The sequence below is a fragment of the Aphelocoma coerulescens genome, unplaced genomic scaffold (assembly GCF_041296385.1).
Source record: "Aphelocoma coerulescens isolate FSJ_1873_10779 unplaced genomic scaffold, UR_Acoe_1.0 HiC_scaffold_305, whole genome shotgun sequence".
NCBI lineage: Eukaryota > Metazoa > Chordata > Aves > Passeriformes > Corvidae > Aphelocoma > Aphelocoma coerulescens.
Genome location: NW_027183649.1, coordinates 22,399 through 40,400, shown reverse-complemented (window position 1 = coordinate 40,400; position 18,002 = coordinate 22,399). Strand labels below are relative to the sequence as shown.

Here is an 18,002-nt window from a genome sequence, read left to right as displayed (position 1 = left end):
CCACTTACTGGCTCTGCACGTTCAGGCCGTGGATGGACACCAGCTGGAGGCTTCTTGTCATTTGGCTCCTCTTCCGCATCTTCCTCAGCAAGAGAGGGAGCCAGAGGAGCTGCTGACCCTGCTGGTGAGCCCTGCAGACAGACAGCAGTGAGAGGGACAGGGAGCAGCCAGTCCTTTAGGAGCTGCTTTCTTGTCAGCTCCGTAAGCTGCTTTCTTTTCACCCAGACTAAGGGGAAATCAGAAACTTTGATCAAAGTGGGATTCTGAGTCGTGAAATTCACCCTCTTAAGGTGGGCAAATTAGGTGGTGCTCCGTCTTGCTGTGCATTTGATCCTCCACCCTGGCTAGAATCAGCAAGACACCTTTGGCCTGCCACACTTGCCTTTCATCTCTTGAAAGGCTCTTCAATGGAAAATTAGGAAAGAGCCAGTGCTCCCTTTGCTGCTGCTGATGCCAACACCGACTTGGCCTTTCTTTCCGCCTCCCAGGCTGGCACTCTACACTCTACCACAACAGGCCAAGCTCACAGCTTGCCGCACAATTCTTACATGCCAGCAAGGTCAGAGGTTCCTTTGCCACTCACCAAAGGACGGGCTTGTCTCCATCCGCGTGTGAGGTGACCTGCAGAGAGCAAGGCAAAAGGAACCAGATGCCGTTAGAAAAGTGCCTGTGCTGGGGAGTCCCACAGGACAAGTCAGTCCCAACAGAGAGCATTTTCCTTTCCCAACATCCCTCCAGGAGCAACACAAGATTTTCCCACTGCAAGCAAGAGAACAACAAGGACACTATACTAGGCTCTCTCTACTTTTGTCGCTGAAGAAACAGAAACACGATCACAGAAATGCCAAGTGGCCTTTAAGTCAGAGCTTCTGTTCTGCCCAACAGCTCAAGCAGCTTTTTCCTCTTCTCTTTTCTGCAACCTTTCTTTTCTGGTTTTTTGTTGTTGTTGTTGTTGTTGGGTTGTTTTTAATTTGGTTTTTGTTTGTTTGTTTGTTTTTTAAATAAATTGCATGCACTAATTCCCATCCATTTGCTGCAAATGATCCCCCAGGAAAGCTTCCACAAAGGGCCCCATAGCTGTGGTGGTTCTCTTCTAAAGCAGCCCAGGAACAGCTCCTGGGTTCAGGAGCAAAGCCTAAGCGGTTAGGAGCTTGCACTTCATTGCCAAGGGAATTGCTCTCTTGGCACACCGTCAAGGGTCATAGCAGAGAGCCAAGGCCTCTAATGGCAGGATTTGGAGCAAGAAAGTGCTTTCCCTCACTCCTGGGCAAGTTTTAGAAGTACTTGTGAGGCTCCCTGCCAGCCTGCAATTTGCAGTTGTCTCGGCTGAAGCAGCAAGCTGAGGAAATGACAGTGTCCAATGCCACGCGCTCTCCCGTGGAGGGAACGCAACCCCTGCAGGTTACGTTGCAAATACTCTCCAGCCGCCAGCGAGTGCAGACACCCCCTTTTTAGCTGATGCTGTTGGCAGGAGCTTTAGCAAAGGAGCGGCACCTTAATGGCACTTTTGCTCCCAAATCTGCTTCATCACTACAAACGAGCATCAAGAGCAAAGTGAAGCAAAAGCCGTGTGATGGCTACCCCCAGGATAAACCTTTACTTACGAGTCAGGTGGGTCAGGAAGTAGCCGGAATACGCCACAGAAAAAACCGTGCAAACCGCGGCACAGACTTGCCCGATCATTCTAGCAGTGCTGTGCGGGTTTGCACACTGAATGCCACCCGGGGGAAAAACCAAGACTCCTCTCGGGGTGCAGGCCGTCTGCTGAGAACGCCTCAGTCACGAGGGTCCTCCTGCAGCGAGCGAGCCAAAGAGCTGCTCTGGACAAGGAGGCCTCGCGCGCGCCGGGACAACGTCGCGCTGACAGCACTGTGATGCGGCCCGGCTCCCTTGACGTCACAATAGCAGCCGCTCTGGCTCTGTTGGCGTAGTTACGCCCGGCAACCGAAATCTTCTGTACAGCTGACGCAAAAGAAAAGCCTGGGAAGATCTCCTCAGTCATAAAGCAGGAGAAAAAATCCTTACCGTCCATAAGCCAGTGCTCAAGGCATCCCGGGGTAACTCCGAAAATGCACCGATCCAGCAGGCCCCCAAGAAATCCAAGCAAACGTGGCTTTTCCTCCCCAAGGCTTTGACTAAAAGCAAGTGTGCTTGTTCCTGCTGGCATCTTTGTTGCTTCTGAAAGCCCTAACTGCTTTGATGACATTTAGGGGACAAAAGAAGCCAAGGAAATCAGTTTCCAGGAGTACTGCAGTGCGCAGTTGCCTCTTGAGCACGTAGGTGCATGCTGACCTTTGCTCGGACTCACTTTGGAGCCTGACCTCCCTTTCTGGCAGGGAGGTGTTGGCTTGTCTCCTGACACAAAGCTCCTCTCTTCCTGCTTGCTCTTTCTTTGGCACCTTAACGTCGGACAACATGCAGAAGAGCTGCGCGCTGATTCTCGGGCTGCCACAGTTTTGTTGTGTTGCAGCTCTGGCAGCAGCCTGCGGCTACCGCTCTGCGGTGGCCTGCAGGTGCCGAGCCCAAAGAAGGCCCGTTTCAAGCAGTCAAAAGCTGCAGCCTCACAGATGTTTGCCCAGGCTCCATGCTCCCTGTAAGATTCCTTGCAGACATTTGGATAGCCACATCCCAAAGAAAATGAGATGCAGTCATTCCCTTCTCTGTCAAAAGCTCCAGTTAAAGGCAGGAGCCAGCTTGAAAGAGGAGAGCAAGTACTGAGTGGGAGAGGGAAACGAGTGCATGCAACTCCTCTGGAAACCAACTCTGCTTGCCCATGCACGAATGACTCTGGGCTTAGCTCTCTTTTCTGGTGACTCAGCACAGACACGTCCTGTCTGCTGGGGGACAACTGCTGCAGTGTCTTTGAGGAGCTTCACACTGGGCTCTTCACACGTCGGATGCTGCGGGTGCCATTTGAAAATCGATGCAATGGCTGAAAGGCCCAGCTGCACCTTGAAATTCTGTTGCTGAAAAACTGCAGTAATTTACCAGGGTAATTCCCCCAATTTGAAAGCGTCTCGTTTTCCCCATCTCCTAGAGAGCTAACGTCAACCAGCCAGTTGTAGAGCTTACAGAAGGAAGAATGAGGCCTTAGCAGGGAAAGCCGAGCGTAGGCCCTCGGACTCCCTTGAGCAGAGCGCGTTAGTGCCCCAAAAGGACCAGAGAGGGAAGCGTTTGGGGGACGTGCCATTTCAGCCCTCCTTGGCTCTTGGATGCCACGTGACCGCCAGGAAAGGGGAACAAGCGGGGCCTGCTCCCTCCTCCTGCCCCTCCCTGAGGGGCGGCTGGCGCTGGGGGATGCCAGGGCACGGGGGGCGGGTGGGGGGGCAACATCTCCGCAGGGCGGGCGGAGCGGGAGCGGCCACGGGGCGCGTGGGGCGGGGCAGGGCCCCTCTGTGAGGGGGGAGAGCCTTGGGCCGCTGGGAAGCAGCGCAAAGCCATGAACAGGACAGCCCGTCCAGAGCGCACGGCTTCGAAGGCGCTGTCCAGCTTAGGCCCAGTGTGGCAAGGAAGGGAATCTTCCAGGGTTCTGAAGGTTTTACAGCCTTTTATTGCCAGTCCTGCTGAAACCAAGGGCTGAAACCAAGGGTCTTCCAGCTACTTCTTCATCTTCATCTTCATCTTCATCTTCATCTTCATCTTCATCTTCATCTTCATCTTCATCTTCATCATTCTGTCCTCCTGGTGACCTGTTCAGGCTGACAGCTCATGCCTGGTCCAGTTCTGCTGAGTCCCAGCTTTTTCTTTCATAGCTTAATCATCAGGATGACGATTGGTCCATTTCTAGCTCCAGGATAGTTCTCAGCTTCCCTACATCAGCAATACTCTACTCTTAGCTAAACAATGCTCCTTTAATGAAACTTTCTGGGGACTGGAGTCCTAACGAAAACCAGCTAAGCTAAGAAAATCTCAAAACCATAAACTTCCTAACTATGGAACAGCTAAATTATAAAACTCAGGGGATGGCCGAATCTTCTCTTAAATACGGTACATCCCCTCTTCACTCCTCTGGGCTGGCGGGGCACCAAGGCCTCCTCAGGCGCAAGCGTCTCCTCTCCAATCTTCCTGCACTTGCTTGGCTGAGATGATCAGAGCAGCCAGGCTGGAGGCAGGATCGCCTGAGGTCACAAATGGATGCTGCCCAAAGGAAAAACACAACCAAAAGGAACCATGACTTCCCAAGATCACGTCCAACAGGCTCAAGCAGGGCTCCTCTGCTACCAGGAAGACGCGCAAAGAGGACCGAGGGCACCATCTGCCCCTCCGCCTTCCGCTCCCGGACCTGTCTCGCCCAGGCCCACGTGGCCCACAGTCCTCTTCGGCCCTTCATGCAGGTGTCCACAGCTCGCAGGGCTTTTTGCCGCTTTGCTTTTTCTTACCTTCAGGAGTTCCTGGGCAGACCAGCGCCTGTCCTCGTCTGTCTGCAGGCAGCAGCGGAGAAAGTCGCGCAGGAGAGCCGAGTGGTGCCTGGGGTTTTGCAGTTTTGGGGCCCCGTTCCTTTCTATCAGTTCAAAAACCTACCAAAAAGGGAAGCGGACACTCTACCTGCTCCTTTCCTAGCCACAACAGCTCTCTCTGCACAGAGCCACACTTTGAAGCTGCACCTTACCCTGAGACGGGGTTCCCTCTGGTAAGGAGCTTCCCCTTCCACCATTTCCAGCCCCACGATCCCCAGTGACCAGATGTCCACTTTGGGGCCGTAGGCTTCTCCTCTCACGACTTCTGGCGCCATCCAGCTGGGAGTGCCGACGCTGGAGCTGCACTTGTCGTGCTCAGGGGTGAGCTGAGCACAGAGGCCAAAGTCAGCTGCGGAGAAAAACAAACCCTGTCAAAGCCAGCTACAACTGGCAAACCCAGCCAAAGAATTGCCCGCTCAAAGCCTGACAAGGCCACGGTGAATCTAGCTGGAAAAGCAGCAGTGCTCTGCTTCCGCGGGGCTGTAGCCAGGGAAACAAGGCATTGGCCTCTTCAAAAACGCCCTCAGGTTTGGCGCACTGGCCAAGCAGTGCTTCTGGAGAACTGGCAGTTACCCCAGAGCAGCCCCAGAGCGCATCCCGGGAACGCTGCGCCGGACCAAGGATACCCACCCAGTTTGACAGATCCGTCCGTGCTCACAAGAATGTTGCAGCTTTTGACGTCTCTGTGGATGACTCGGCGGGAATGAAGGAAATGCAGTCCTTGCAGGCACTGAGAGAGAGAGGAGAAAGGGAAGGGTGAAGGTTCAGGACCTGATTTCATCCCGCAAGAAAGGAACGGGCTGGACGAGAGTGACAGCTTTCTCAGGGAATTGGGAGCCAGGGCGCAGCATCCTAGTGCTGTCAAGAGGAAGAGCTTGCTGCTTCAACACTCTTACGCGTGTTCTATCTTTCCAAGCAAAGGCACATCTGAGCTTCCAAAAGCCCCTCCTCCCTTCGGTACGTAGCGCGTGCCCTTTGGCTGGGGGGCGGCATGGCAAAGATTTTCTTGGTAGCCTTGTGGCAGCAGAGGAGGAAGCAGCACGTTAGACCTGTTCCAGAATCCAACGCCATCTGGGCTGCAATGCTATCCTTTGAAGCTGAGGACATCTCCTTTGCCCTTAGCTTGAAATTCTGCCACCAGCGTTCAGGCTTGGAGCGGCAAGGAATGCAGGACACACAGACAGGCTCCAGGCAAACGTTGAGAGGCAAAGCTGGCAAGAGGAAACAAGTGCGACACAGCGAGCGAGCCAGCGAGCCAGCGAGCGCGAGCGCCCCAGCACAACGGCAGCACGTAAGAGTGCGAGAACGGAGCCTAGGAAGTGCGGGGACACTGGCAGGCAGTTGGCTTCAGATGTTCTTTCTTCTGCGTGTCGTGACAGCAACAGCAAAGCAAGGCCGTGAGCAAGAAATCTCTGCTGTTCTTAACCACCAGTTGACAAGGGCCAACAGGCCAGGGGAAGCACAAGCGGCATCCCTCACCTCCCGACAGACAGCGCCTATCTGTCCTTCCTCGAGGTACACTGCCCCGACTACATCATACAACGTGCCGCCGTCCATGAACTCCATCGCCAGCCAGAGCTCTCCATCGACCAGGTAGCTGAAAGAAGAAAAGCCCGGCATGGAGAGAGAGGACCTGGGCACAGCCCAGTCACCCGAGGGGCTGACCCAGCTTTCTGGAAGTGCTCTCCAAGCTGCATTTGCCAGAGGAGATTCTTGCAGACCAAGTGCAACCTCCTCCCACGCACTGGAGGAGAGAAATCCTAAACAGCTCCATTTTCTGCCAGTGACCAAAGGGGTTTGCCACTTTGGGCTTGCAGTATCCTAAAGGAACACTGACATGAGAATAGCCCCACCTGTCTAAGTAGGACACAATATTGGGGTTCCTACTGTCCCTCATGGCCACGATTTCATTGACAGCCAGCTCCTCGGACATCTCCTCTTGAAGAGCCATTTTCTTGATGGCCACCTAAAAGGACATTGAGAGACCGTTGACTTGAGAAGCCGCTCGTCGCACGAGATCCCCAGGAACACGCAGCGAGTGCTTGTGCAATGACGCAGCCCAGCTGTGCCAAAGGGCAGAGCTTAGGAGAAGGACCGAAGCCCGTCCCAAATGCCGTCTGCAGGCTGCTGAGCCTAGGCTGTGCTTCAGAGGAGCAGCCTCTGCCGCAGAGATGGAGCGGCCACCCAAAGCTCCAGCCAAGGCTCGCAGCCGCGGCGAAAGCGCTCCAGAGCTGCAAAATCTGCTGGGGGCATTGACACTTTACCTGTTGTCCTGTGCTGGCGTCGAGGGCTTTATAAACAGCTCCAAAACCCCTAGAAAGAAAACGGCAGCAGAAAAAGCCCTTTAGTCCCTGGCGGTGAAAGCCAGCCTAGGCGGGAGATCTCCCCAGGCTGCCTGGAGCATTTGGAAAACGCCTGGCTGCAGCGCCTCCCCCGCCAATAGCACAAGAGCCCAGCAGCCCTCTGCCACGCAGGGTGTCCAGGAGAAAACTGAGGCCCAGTGTGAACACCAAGGGCTGCTACAAATCTCCAAGGCACACGCCCGATTGCTTCCGTTCCCAGCCTAAGGGGGACCCTTTGGAAAAACTGGAGAAGAAGAACTTGGAAAACTCTGCCTTTGAGAAGTGTTATCTGCCAGCTCTCGGGTGACAAGGTGCTCTGGTAGGCCGGCAGGGGCGGGACATCTTCCAGGCCCTGCTCCTTGCTGCAAGCAAGGCAGACCTTGCCAGCACCAGGTTGTCTTTGATGATGCCTTCTGACTGCTCTGACTGAGCAGTCCTGAGAGGTGGCAGGAAGGTAAAGCCGGAGTCTGACCGTGTTCGCAGCTTGCCTGACTTCACGCTTGACGCTGCACCGGCCAAATGACCGGGCCCGTGGTTTTGCGTAAGGAGCAGGCGTCAGACTTACCCTTGTCCGAGTTCTTCAAACGCCGAGTATTTCCTCCTCGGCTCGCCCAGACTCACAATGCTCCCTGAAAGACAAAAGCAGTGCAAGGTGCTCACTTTCAAAGGGAGATGCCGCTCCCCAGACGATCCAAGATGCAGCCCCACTGTCGGGAGCTCTGTGCCCATTGCAGTCACTTGGCTTCCAGCCGCTGAGAACAGCGAGCGGGAGGGCCATCTTCTCTGCCTTTCAGCAGTTGGCCTTTCCAAGAAGGACTTCACGGCTCTCAAGCACAGCAGCTCATGTGATAAGCCAGAACGAAGGGCCTTTAGGAACTGGGCCCTCCGAGTTAAGGAAGGGCCTCCGCGGCCTCTGCAGTGGCACCTGCCGTCACCGGCAGGGCCACTTAGGAGAACAGTGTGCAGCAGTGAGAGGAGGAGCGAGAACAGTCGTAAAAAGGGCAGCCAGAGAAGAGCTGGGGCCCGAGAGCTCCCTGGGGCCCAGTCACCCGCTAGGTGCCAGCCTTCTGCTCAACAGAAACAATCTCTGCTTTTGTCTTTGGCACAGAGGGCAGCCCAGGAAAAGTCAAGCCAGTGCCAGCTGCCCTCAGAGGCAGCGGGAACACGCCGAGCGCTCTCTTGCTGCCTCAAAGCACAGCAACAGGTTCTTGGAGGGAGGCCTAAATGCCTCTGTGACACTAAAGCGAGGAGGAACTTCAGAGACCCGCAGAAAACACACCGCTCTGGCAGACCAGAAATACACCAGACGTACTCAGTCTCTTCAGGCTCTGCTCCTCTCTCATCTCCGGCTGCTGGGCTGGGCTGCTGAACGAAGTGCTGGCACGTGGGGGAGTGCTGGCTGCTGCAGAGCGCGCCGGTGAAGCGGCACGTTGGACGGCAGAGCGCGCGTCAAGAGAGAGCTGGGACAAGAAAGGATTGCCCGTCAGAAAGGCGGCTGGCACAGATGCCCTGCAGAGCACACGGCAAAAGGAAGGCTGTCAGCCACCGCCAGGCCTCTTTGGCTGGGGGGGTTTTGCATGTCCCCTTCTCAAAGGCAACGGGCAAAGCCCAAAGGCTGCTGTGATACAGCAGCACATGGCCAGGTTCATGCTACATTTTATCGATTTTCTGCAAGACCACTGCAACAAGGTATTGACGAGCTTGCAAAGATCCAGCAAGAGGTGGGAGCAGGGCCCCAGAGCCTTGTTGCTTTCCTCCTGCTGTGTTCCCCTGGGCAATGAAGTCACCCTCGAGTGGGCATGGTAGCGTCTGACCAGAAGGCCAGTCTGCTCTATGTTGTGCCTGAAGCTAATTGGTCCCTCCCAGGGGCCAGTGTCTCCTAAGTATCCTGCAAGGCTCTCAACTGAGTCTTTGGACCGTCTCTGTCCACTGACCACGGGGAGCCTGCACGGACACCGTGCACCGAGGGGCTCACTTCTACGCTGGCAACAATTGAAAGGCACAATGCTGCCTCTCGTCTGATCCCAAAGACATTCTCAGGCCCTCTCAGCGTCCCAGCAAAATGGCGCTCAAATGGGAAAGTTCAGAAGCCATTTGCCAGGGGTGCCTGGCCTGGCTGAAGCAGCACTACGTCATGGCAGGCACACAGCCCCCAGCATCTTCAGGCACGAGCGGCAAGGGCTGGCTCGTCAGAAACTTGAAGCTCGGCCCTCCACCAAAGGCAGTGCCAACCACAGGCGCCACTTACTGGCTCTGCACGTTCAGGCCGTGGATGGACACCAGCTGGAGGCTTCTTGTCATTTGGCTCCTCTTCCGCATCTTCCTCAGCAAGAGAGGGAGCCAGAGGAGCTGCTGACCCTGCTGGTGAGCCCTGCAGACAGACAGCAGTGAGAGGGACAGGGAGCAGCCAGTCCTTTAGGAGCTGCTTTCTTGTCAGCTCCGTAAGCTGCTTTCTTTTCACCCAGACTAAGGGGAAATCAGAAACTTTGATCAAAGTGGGATTCTGAGTCGTGAAATTCACCCTCTTAAGGTGGGCAAATTAGGTGGTGCTCCGTCTTGCTGTGCATTTGATCCTCCACCCTGGCTAGAATCAGCAAGACACCTTTGGCCTGCCACACTTGCCTTTCATCTCTTGAAAGGCTCTTCAATGGAAAATTAGGAAAGAGCCAGTGCTCCCTTTGCTGCTGCTGATGCCAACACCGACTTGGCCTTTCTTTCCGCCTCCCAGGCTGGCACTCTACACTCTACCACAACAGGCCAAGCTCACAGCTTGCCGCACAATTCTTACATGCCAGCAAGGTCAGAGGTTCCTTTGCCACTCACCAAAGGACGGGCTTGTCTCCATCCGCGTGTGAGGTGACCTGCAGAGAGCAAGGCAAAAGGAACCAGATGCCGTTAGAAAAGTGCCTGTGCTGGGGAGTCCCACAGGACAAGTCAGTCCCAACAGAGAGCATTTTCCTTTCCCAACATCCCTCCAGGAGCAACACAAGATTTTCCCACTGCAAGCAAGAGAACAACAAGGACACTATACTAGGCTCTCTCTACTTTTGTCGCTGAAGAAACAGAAACACGATCACAGAAATGCCAAGTGGCCTTTAAGTCAGAGCTTCTGTTCTGCCCAACAGCTCAAGCAGCTTTTTCCTCTTCTCTTTTCTGCAACCTTTCTTTTCTGGTTTTTTGTTGTTGTTGTTGTTGTTGGGTTGTTTTTAATTTGGTTTTTGTTTGTTTGTTTGTTTTTTAAATAAATTGCATGCACTAATTCCCATCCATTTGCTGCAAATGATCCCCCAGGAAAGCTTCCACAAAGGGCCCCATAGCTGTGGTGGTTCTCTTCTAAAGCAGCCCAGGAACAGCTCCTGGGTTCAGGAGCAAAGCCTAAGCGGTTAGGAGCTTGCACTTCATTGCCAAGGGAATTGCTCTCTTGGCACACCGTCAAGGGTCATAGCAGAGAGCCAAGGCCTCTAATGGCAGGATTTGGAGCAAGAAAGTGCTTTCCCTCACTCCTGGGCAAGTTTTAGAAGTACTTGTGAGGCTCCCTGCCAGCCTGCAATTTGCAGTTGTCTCGGCTGAAGCAGCAAGCTGAGGAAATGACAGTGTCCAATGCCACGCGCTCTCCCGTGGAGGGAACGCAACCCCTGCAGGTTACGTTGCAAATACTCTCCAGCCGCCAGCGAGTGCAGACACCCCCTTTTTAGCTGATGCTGTTGGCAGGAGCTTTAGCAAAGGAGCGGCACCTTAATGGCACTTTTGCTCCCAAATCTGCTTCATCACTACAAACGAGCATCAAGAGCAAAGTGAAGCAAAAGCCGTGTGATGGCTACCCCCAGGATAAACCTTTACTTACGAGTCAGGTGGGTCAGGAAGTAGCCGGAATACGCCACAGAAAAAACCGTGCAAACCGCGGCACAGACTTGCCCGATCATTCTAGCAGTGCTGTGCGGGTTTGCACACTGAATGCCACCCGGGGGAAAAACCAAGACTCCTCTCGGGGTGCAGGCCGTCTGCTGAGAACGCCTCAGTCACGAGGGTCCTCCTGCAGCGAGCGAGCCAAAGAGCTGCTCTGGACAAGGAGGCCTCGCGCGCGCCGGGACAACGTCGCGCTGACAGCACTGTGATGCGGCCCGGCTCCCTTGACGTCACAATAGCAGCCGCTCTGGCTCTGTTGGCGTAGTTACGCCCGGCAACCGAAATCTTCTGTACAGCTGACGCAAAAGAAAAGCCTGGGAAGATCTCCTCAGTCATAAAGCAGGAGAAAAAATCCTTACCGTCCATAAGCCAGTGCTCAAGGCATCCCGGGGTAACTCCGAAAATGCACCGATCCAGCAGGCCCCCAAGAAATCCAAGCAAACGTGGCTTTTCCTCCCCAAGGCTTTGACTAAAAGCAAGTGTGCTTGTTCCTGCTGGCATCTTTGTTGCTTCTGAAAGCCCTAACTGCTTTGATGACATTTAGGGGACAAAAGAAGCCAAGGAAATCAGTTTCCAGGAGTACTGCAGTGCGCAGTTGCCTCTTGAGCACGTAGGTGCATGCTGACCTTTGCTCGGACTCACTTTGGAGCCTGACCTCCCTTTCTGGCAGGGAGGTGTTGGCTTGTCTCCTGACACAAAGCTCCTCTCTTCCTGCTTGCTCTTTCTTTGGCACCTTAACGTCGGACAACATGCAGAAGAGCTGCGCGCTGATTCTCGGGCTGCCACAGTTTTGTTGTGTTGCAGCTCTGGCAGCAGCCTGCGGCTACCGCTCTGCGGTGGCCTGCAGGTGCCGAGCCCAAAGAAGGCCCGTTTCAAGCAGTCAAAAGCTGCAGCCTCACAGATGTTTGCCCAGGCTCCATGCTCCCTGTAAGATTCCTTGCAGACATTTGGATAGCCACATCCCAAAGAAAATGAGATGCAGTCATTCCCTTCTCTGTCAAAAGCTCCAGTTAAAGGCAGGAGCCAGCTTGAAAGAGGAGAGCAAGTACTGAGTGGGAGAGGGAAACGAGTGCATGCAACTCCTCTGGAAACCAACTCTGCTTGCCCATGCACGAATGACTCTGGGCTTAGCTCTCTTTTCTGGTGACTCAGCACAGACACGTCCTGTCTGCTGGGGGACAACTGCTGCAGTGTCTTTGAGGAGCTTCACACTGGGCTCTTCACACGTCGGATGCTGCGGGTGCCATTTGAAAATCGATGCAATGGCTGAAAGGCCCAGCTGCACCTTGAAATTCTGTTGCTGAAAAACTGCAGTAATTTACCAGGGTAATTCCCCCAATTTGAAAGCGTCTCGTTTTCCCCATCTCCTAGAGAGCTAACGTCAACCAGCCAGTTGTAGAGCTTACAGAAGGAAGAATGAGGCCTTAGCAGGGAAAGCCGAGCGTAGGCCCTCGGACTCCCTTGAGCAGAGCGCGTTAGTGCCCCAAAAGGACCAGAGAGGGAAGCGTTTGGGGGACGTGCCATTTCAGCCCTCCTTGGCTCTTGGATGCCACGTGACCGCCAGGAAAGGGGAACAAGCGGGGCCTGCTCCCTCCTCCTGCCCCTCCCTGAGGGGCGGCTGGCGCTGGGGGATGCCAGGGCACGGGGGGCGGGTGGGGGGGCAACATCTCCGCAGGGCGGGCGGAGCGGGAGCGGCCACGGGGCGCGTGGGGCGGGGCAGGGCCCCTCTGTGAGGGGGGAGAGCCTTGGGCCGCTGGGAAGCAGCGCAAAGCCATGAACAGGACAGCCCGTCCAGAGCGCACGGCTTCGAAGGCGCTGTCCAGCTTAGGCCCAGTGTGGCAAGGAAGGGAATCTTCCAGGGTTCTGAAGGTTTTACAGCCTTTTATTGCCAGTCCTGCTGAAACCAAGGGCTGAAACCAAGGGTCTTCCAGCTACTTCTTCATCTTCATCTTCATCTTCATCTTCATCTTCATCTTCATCTTCATCTTCATCTTCATCTTCATCATTCTGTCCTCCTGGTGACCTGTTCAGGCTGACAGCTCATGCCTGGTCCAGTTCTGCTGAGTCCCAGCTTTTTCTTTCATAGCTTAATCATCAGGATGACGATTGGTCCATTTCTAGCTCCAGGATAGTTCTCAGCTTCCCTACATCAGCAATACTCTACTCTTAGCTAAACAATGCTCCTTTAATGAAACTTTCTGGGGACTGGAGTCCTAACGAAAACCAGCTAAGCTAAGAAAATCTCAAAACCATAAACTTCCTAACTATGGAACAGCTAAATTATAAAACTCAGGGGATGGCCGAATCTTCTCTTAAATACGGTACATCCCCTCTTCACTCCTCTGGGCTGGCGGGGCACCAAGGCCTCCTCAGGCGCAAGCGTCTCCTCTCCAATCTTCCTGCACTTGCTTGGCTGAGATGATCAGAGCAGCCAGGCTGGAGGCAGGATCGCCTGAGGTCACAAATGGATGCTGCCCAAAGGAAAAACACAACCAAAAGGAACCATGACTTCCCAAGATCACGTCCAACAGGCTCAAGCAGGGCTCCTCTGCTACCAGGAAGACGCGCAAAGAGGACCGAGGGCACCATCTGCCCCTCCGCCTTCCGCTCCCGGACCTGTCTCGCCCAGGCCCACGTGGCCCACAGTCCTCTTCGGCCCTTCATGCAGGTGTCCACAGCTCGCAGGGCTTTTTGCCGCTTTGCTTTTTCTTACCTTCAGGAGTTCCTGGGCAGACCAGCGCCTGTCCTCGTCTGTCTGCAGGCAGCAGCGGAGAAAGTCGCGCAGGAGAGCCGAGTGGTGCCTGGGGTTTTGCAGTTTTGGGGCCCCGTTCCTTTCTATCAGTTCAAAAACCTACCAAAAAGGGAAGCGGACACTCTACCTGCTCCTTTCCTAGCCACAACAGCTCTCTCTGCACAGAGCCACACTTTGAAGCTGCACCTTACCCTGAGACGGGGTTCCCTCTGGTAAGGAGCTTCCCCTTCCACCATTTCCAGCCCCACGATCCCCAGTGACCAGATGTCCACTTTGGGGCCGTAGGCTTCTCCTCTCACGACTTCTGGCGCCATCCAGCTGGGAGTGCCGACGCTGGAGCTGCACTTGTCGTGCTCAGGGGTGAGCTGAGCACAGAGGCCAAAGTCAGCTGCGGAGAAAAACAAACCCTGTCAAAGCCAGCTACAACTGGCAAACCCAGCCAAAGAATTGCCCGCTCAAAGCCTGACAAGGCCACGGTGAATCTAGCTGGAAAAGCAGCAGTGCTCTGCTTCCGCGGGGCTGTAGCCAGGGAAACAAGGCATTGGCCTCTTCAAAAACGCCCTCAGGTTTGGCGCACTGGCCAAGCAGTGCTTCTGGAGAACTGGCAGTTACCCCAGAGCAGCCCCAGAGCGCATCCCGGGAACGCTGCGCCGGACCAAGGATACCCACCCAGTTTGACAGATCCGTCCGTGCTCACAAGAATGTTGCAGCTTTTGACGTCTCTGTGGATGACTCGGCGGGAATGAAGGAAATGCAGTCCTTGCAGGCACTGAGAGAGAGAGGAGAAAGGGAAGGGTGAAGGTTCAGGACCTGATTTCATCCCGCAAGAAAGGAACGGGCTGGACGAGAGTGACAGCTTTCTCAGGGAATTGGGAGCCAGGGCGCAGCATCCTAGTGCTGTCAAGAGGAAGAGCTTGCTGCTTCAACACTCTTACGCGTGTTCTATCTTTCCAAGCAAAGGCACATCTGAGCTTCCAAAAGCCCCTCCTCCCTTCGGTACGTAGCGCGTGCCCTTTGGCTGGGGGGCGGCATGGCAAAGATTTTCTTGGTAGCCTTGTGGCAGCAGAGGAGGAAGCAGCACGTTAGACCTGTTCCAGAATCCAACGCCATCTGGGCTGCAATGCTATCCTTTGAAGCTGAGGACATCTCCTTTGCCCTTAGCTTGAAATTCTGCCACCAGCGTTCAGGCTTGGAGCGGCAAGGAATGCAGGACACACAGACAGGCTCCAGGCAAACGTTGAGAGGCAAAGCTGGCAAGAGGAAACAAGTGCGACACAGCGAGCGAGCCAGCGAGCCAGCGAGCGCGAGCGCCCCAGCACAACGGCAGCACGTAAGAGTGCGAGAACGGAGCCTAGGAAGTGCGGGGACACTGGCAGGCAGTTGGCTTCAGATGTTCTTTCTTCTGCGTGTCGTGACAGCAACAGCAAAGCAAGGCCGTGAGCAAGAAATCTCTGCTGTTCTTAACCACCAGTTGACAAGGGCCAACAGGCCAGGGGAAGCACAAGCGGCATCCCTCACCTCCCGACAGACAGCGCCTATCTGTCCTTCCTCGAGGTACACTGCCCCGACTACATCATACAACGTGCCGCCGTCCATGAACTCCATCGCCAGCCAGAGCTCTCCATCGACCAGGTAGCTGAAAGAAGAAAAGCCCGGCATGGAGAGAGAGGACCTGGGCACAGCCCAGTCACCCGAGGGGCTGACCCAGCTTTCTGGAAGTGCTCTCCAAGCTGCATTTGCCAGAGGAGATTCTTGCAGACCAAGTGCAACCTCCTCCCACGCACTGGAGGAGAGAAATCCTAAACAGCTCCATTTTCTGCCAGTGACCAAAGGGGTTTGCCACTTTGGGCTTGCAGTATCCTAAAGGAACACTGACATGAGAATAGCCCCACCTGTCTAAGTAGGACACAATATTGGGGTTCCTACTGTCCCTCATGGCCACGATTTCATTGACAGCCAGCTCCTCGGACATCTCCTCTTGAAGAGCCATTTTCTTGATGGCCACCTAAAAGGACATTGAGAGACCGTTGACTTGAGAAGCCGCTCGTCGCACGAGATCCCCAGGAACACGCAGCGAGTGCTTGTGCAATGACGCAGCCCAGCTGTGCCAAAGGGCAGAGCTTAGGAGAAGGACCGAAGCCCGTCCCAAATGCCGTCTGCAGGCTGCTGAGCCTAGGCTGTGCTTCAGAGGAGCAGCCTCTGCCGCAGAGATGGAGCGGCCACCCAAAGCTCCAGCCAAGGCTCGCAGCCGCGGCGAAAGCGCTCCAGAGCTGCAAAATCTGCTGGGGGCATTGACACTTTACCTGTTGTCCTGTGCTGGCGTCGAGGGCTTTATAAACAGCTCCAAAACCCCTAGAAAGAAAACGGCAGCAGAAAAAGCCCTTTAGTCCCTGGCGGTGAAAGCCAGCCTAGGCGGGAGATCTCCCCAGGCTGCCTGGAGCATTTGGAAAACGCCTGGCTGCAGCGCCTCCCCCGCCAATAGCACAAGAGCCCAGCAGCCCTCTGCCACGCAGGGTGTCCAGGAGAAAACTGAGGCCCAGTGTGAACACCAAGGGCTGCTACAAATCTCCAAGGCACACGCCCGATTGCTTCCGTTCCCAGCCTAAGGGGGACCCTTTGGAAAAACTGGAGAAGAAGAACTTGGAAAACTCTGCCTTTGAGAAGTGTTATCTGCCAGCTCTCGGGTGACAAGGTGCTCTGGTAGGCCGGCAGGGGCGGGACATCTTCCAGGCCCTGCTCCTTGCTGCAAGCAAGGCAGACCTTGCCAGCACCAGGTTGTCTTTGATGATGCCTTCTGACTGCTCTGACTGAGCAGTCCTGAGAGGTGGCAGGAAGGTAAAGCCGGAGTCTGACCGTGTTCGCAGCTTGCCTGACTTCACGCTTGACGCTGCACCGGCCAAATGACCGGGCCCGTGGTTTTGCGTAAGGAGCAGGCGTCAGACTTACCCTCGTCCGAGTTCTTCAAACGCCGAGTATTTCCTCCTCGGCTCGCCCAGACTCACAATGCTCCCTGAAAGACAAAAGCAGTGCAAGGTGCTCACTTTCAAAGGGAGATGCCGCTCCCCAGACGATCCAAGATGCAGCCCCACTGTCGGGAGCTCTGTGCCCATTGCAGTCACTTGGCTTCCAGCCGCTGAGAACAGCGAGCGGGAGGGCCATCTTCTCTGCCTTTCAGCAGTTGGCCTTTCCAAGAAGGACTTCATGGCTCTCAAGCACAGCAGCTCATGTGATAAGCCAGAACGAAGGGCCTTTAGGAACTGGGCCCTCCGAGTTAAGGAAGGGCCTCCGCGGCCTCTGCAGTGGCACCTGCCGTCACCGGCAGGGCCACTTAGGAGAACAGTGTGCAGCAGTGAGAGGAGGAGCGAGAACAGTCGTAAAAAGGGCAGCCAGAGAAGAGCTGGGGCCCGAGAGCTCCCTGGGGCCCAGTCACCCGCTAGGTGCCAGCCTTCTGCTCAACAGAAACAATCTCTGCTTTTGTCTTTGGCACAGAGGGCAGCCCAGGAAAAGTCAAGCCAGTGCCAGCTGCCCTCAGAGGCAGCGGGAACACGCCGAGCGCTCTCTTGCTGCCTCAAAGCACAGCAACAGGTTCTTGGAGGGAGGCCTAAATGCCTCTGTGACACTAAAGCGAGGAGGAACTTCAGAGACCCGCAGAAAACACACCGCTCTGGCAGACCAGAAATACACCAGACGTACTCAGTCTCTTCAGGCTCTGCTCCTCTCTCATCTCCGGCTGCTGGGCTGGGCTGCTGAACGAAGTGCTGGCACGTGGGGGAGTGCTGGCTGCTGCAGAGCGCGCCGGTGAAGCGGCACGTTGGACGGCAGAGCGCGCGTCAAGAGAGAGCTGGGACAAGAAAGGATTGCCCGTCAGAAAGGCGGCTGGCACAGATGCCCTGCAGAGCACACGGCAAAAGGAAGGCTGTCAGCCACCGCCAGGCCTCTTTGGCTGGGGGGGTTTTGCATGTCCCCTTCTCAAAGGCAACGGGCAAAGCCCAAAGGCTGCTGTGATACAGCAGCACATGGCCAGGTTCATGCTACATTTTATCGATTTTCTGCAAGACCACTGCAACAAGGTATTGACGAGCTTGCAAAGATCCAGCAAGAGGTGGGAGCAGGGCCCCAGAGCCTTGTTGCTTTCCTCCTGCTGTGTTCCCCTGGGCAATGAAGTCACCCTCGAGTGGGCATGGTAGCGTCTGACCAGAAGGCCAGTCTGCTCTATGTTGTGCCTGAAGCTAATTGGTCCCTCCCAGGGGCCAGTGTCTCCTAAGTATCCTGCAAGGCTCTCAACTGAGTCTTTGGACCGTCTCTGTCCACTGACCACGGGGAGCCTGCACGGACACCGTGCACCGAGGGGCTCACTTCTACGCTGGCAACAATTGAAAGGCACAATGCTGCCTCTCGTCTGATCCCAAAGACATTCTCAGGCCCTCTCAGCGTCCCAGCAAAATGGCGCTCAAATGGGAAAGTTCAGAAGCCATTTGCCAGGGGTGCCTGGCCTGGCTGAAGCAGCACTACGTCATGGCAGGCACACAGCCCCCAGCATCTTCA

General features: G+C 55.4%; 2 protein-coding genes across 2 annotated transcripts; both read right to left on the bottom strand.

Moving 5' to 3' along the window:
- Positions 1 to 4: 4 nt before the first annotated feature.
- On the bottom strand, positions 5 to 8,935 carry LOC138101467 (serine/threonine-protein kinase PAK 3-like). Its single transcript, XM_068999232.1, has 11 exons — positions 8,931 to 8,935; positions 8,112 to 8,308; positions 7,365 to 7,428; positions 6,722 to 6,770; positions 6,311 to 6,423; positions 5,937 to 6,054; positions 5,088 to 5,187; positions 4,610 to 4,806; positions 4,380 to 4,517; positions 584 to 621; positions 5 to 131 (listed from the first exon to the last, which is right to left on the bottom strand). The coding sequence occupies exons 1-11, from the start codon at positions 8,933 to 8,935 to the stop codon at positions 5 to 7; spliced, it is 1,146 nt and encodes a 381-aa protein (XP_068855333.1).
- A 108-nt stretch (positions 8,936 to 9,043) lies between these two features.
- Positions 9,044 to 17,974, bottom strand: LOC138101466 (serine/threonine-protein kinase PAK 3-like). Its single transcript, XM_068999231.1, has 11 exons — positions 17,970 to 17,974; positions 17,151 to 17,347; positions 16,404 to 16,467; positions 15,761 to 15,809; positions 15,350 to 15,462; positions 14,976 to 15,093; positions 14,127 to 14,226; positions 13,649 to 13,845; positions 13,341 to 13,556; positions 9,623 to 9,660; positions 9,044 to 9,170 (listed from the first exon to the last, which is right to left on the bottom strand). Exons 1-11 carry the CDS (start codon positions 17,972 to 17,974, stop codon positions 9,044 to 9,046), a joined length of 1,224 nt encoding a protein of 407 aa, XP_068855332.1.
- Between the last annotated feature and the right edge of the window lie 28 nt (positions 17,975 to 18,002).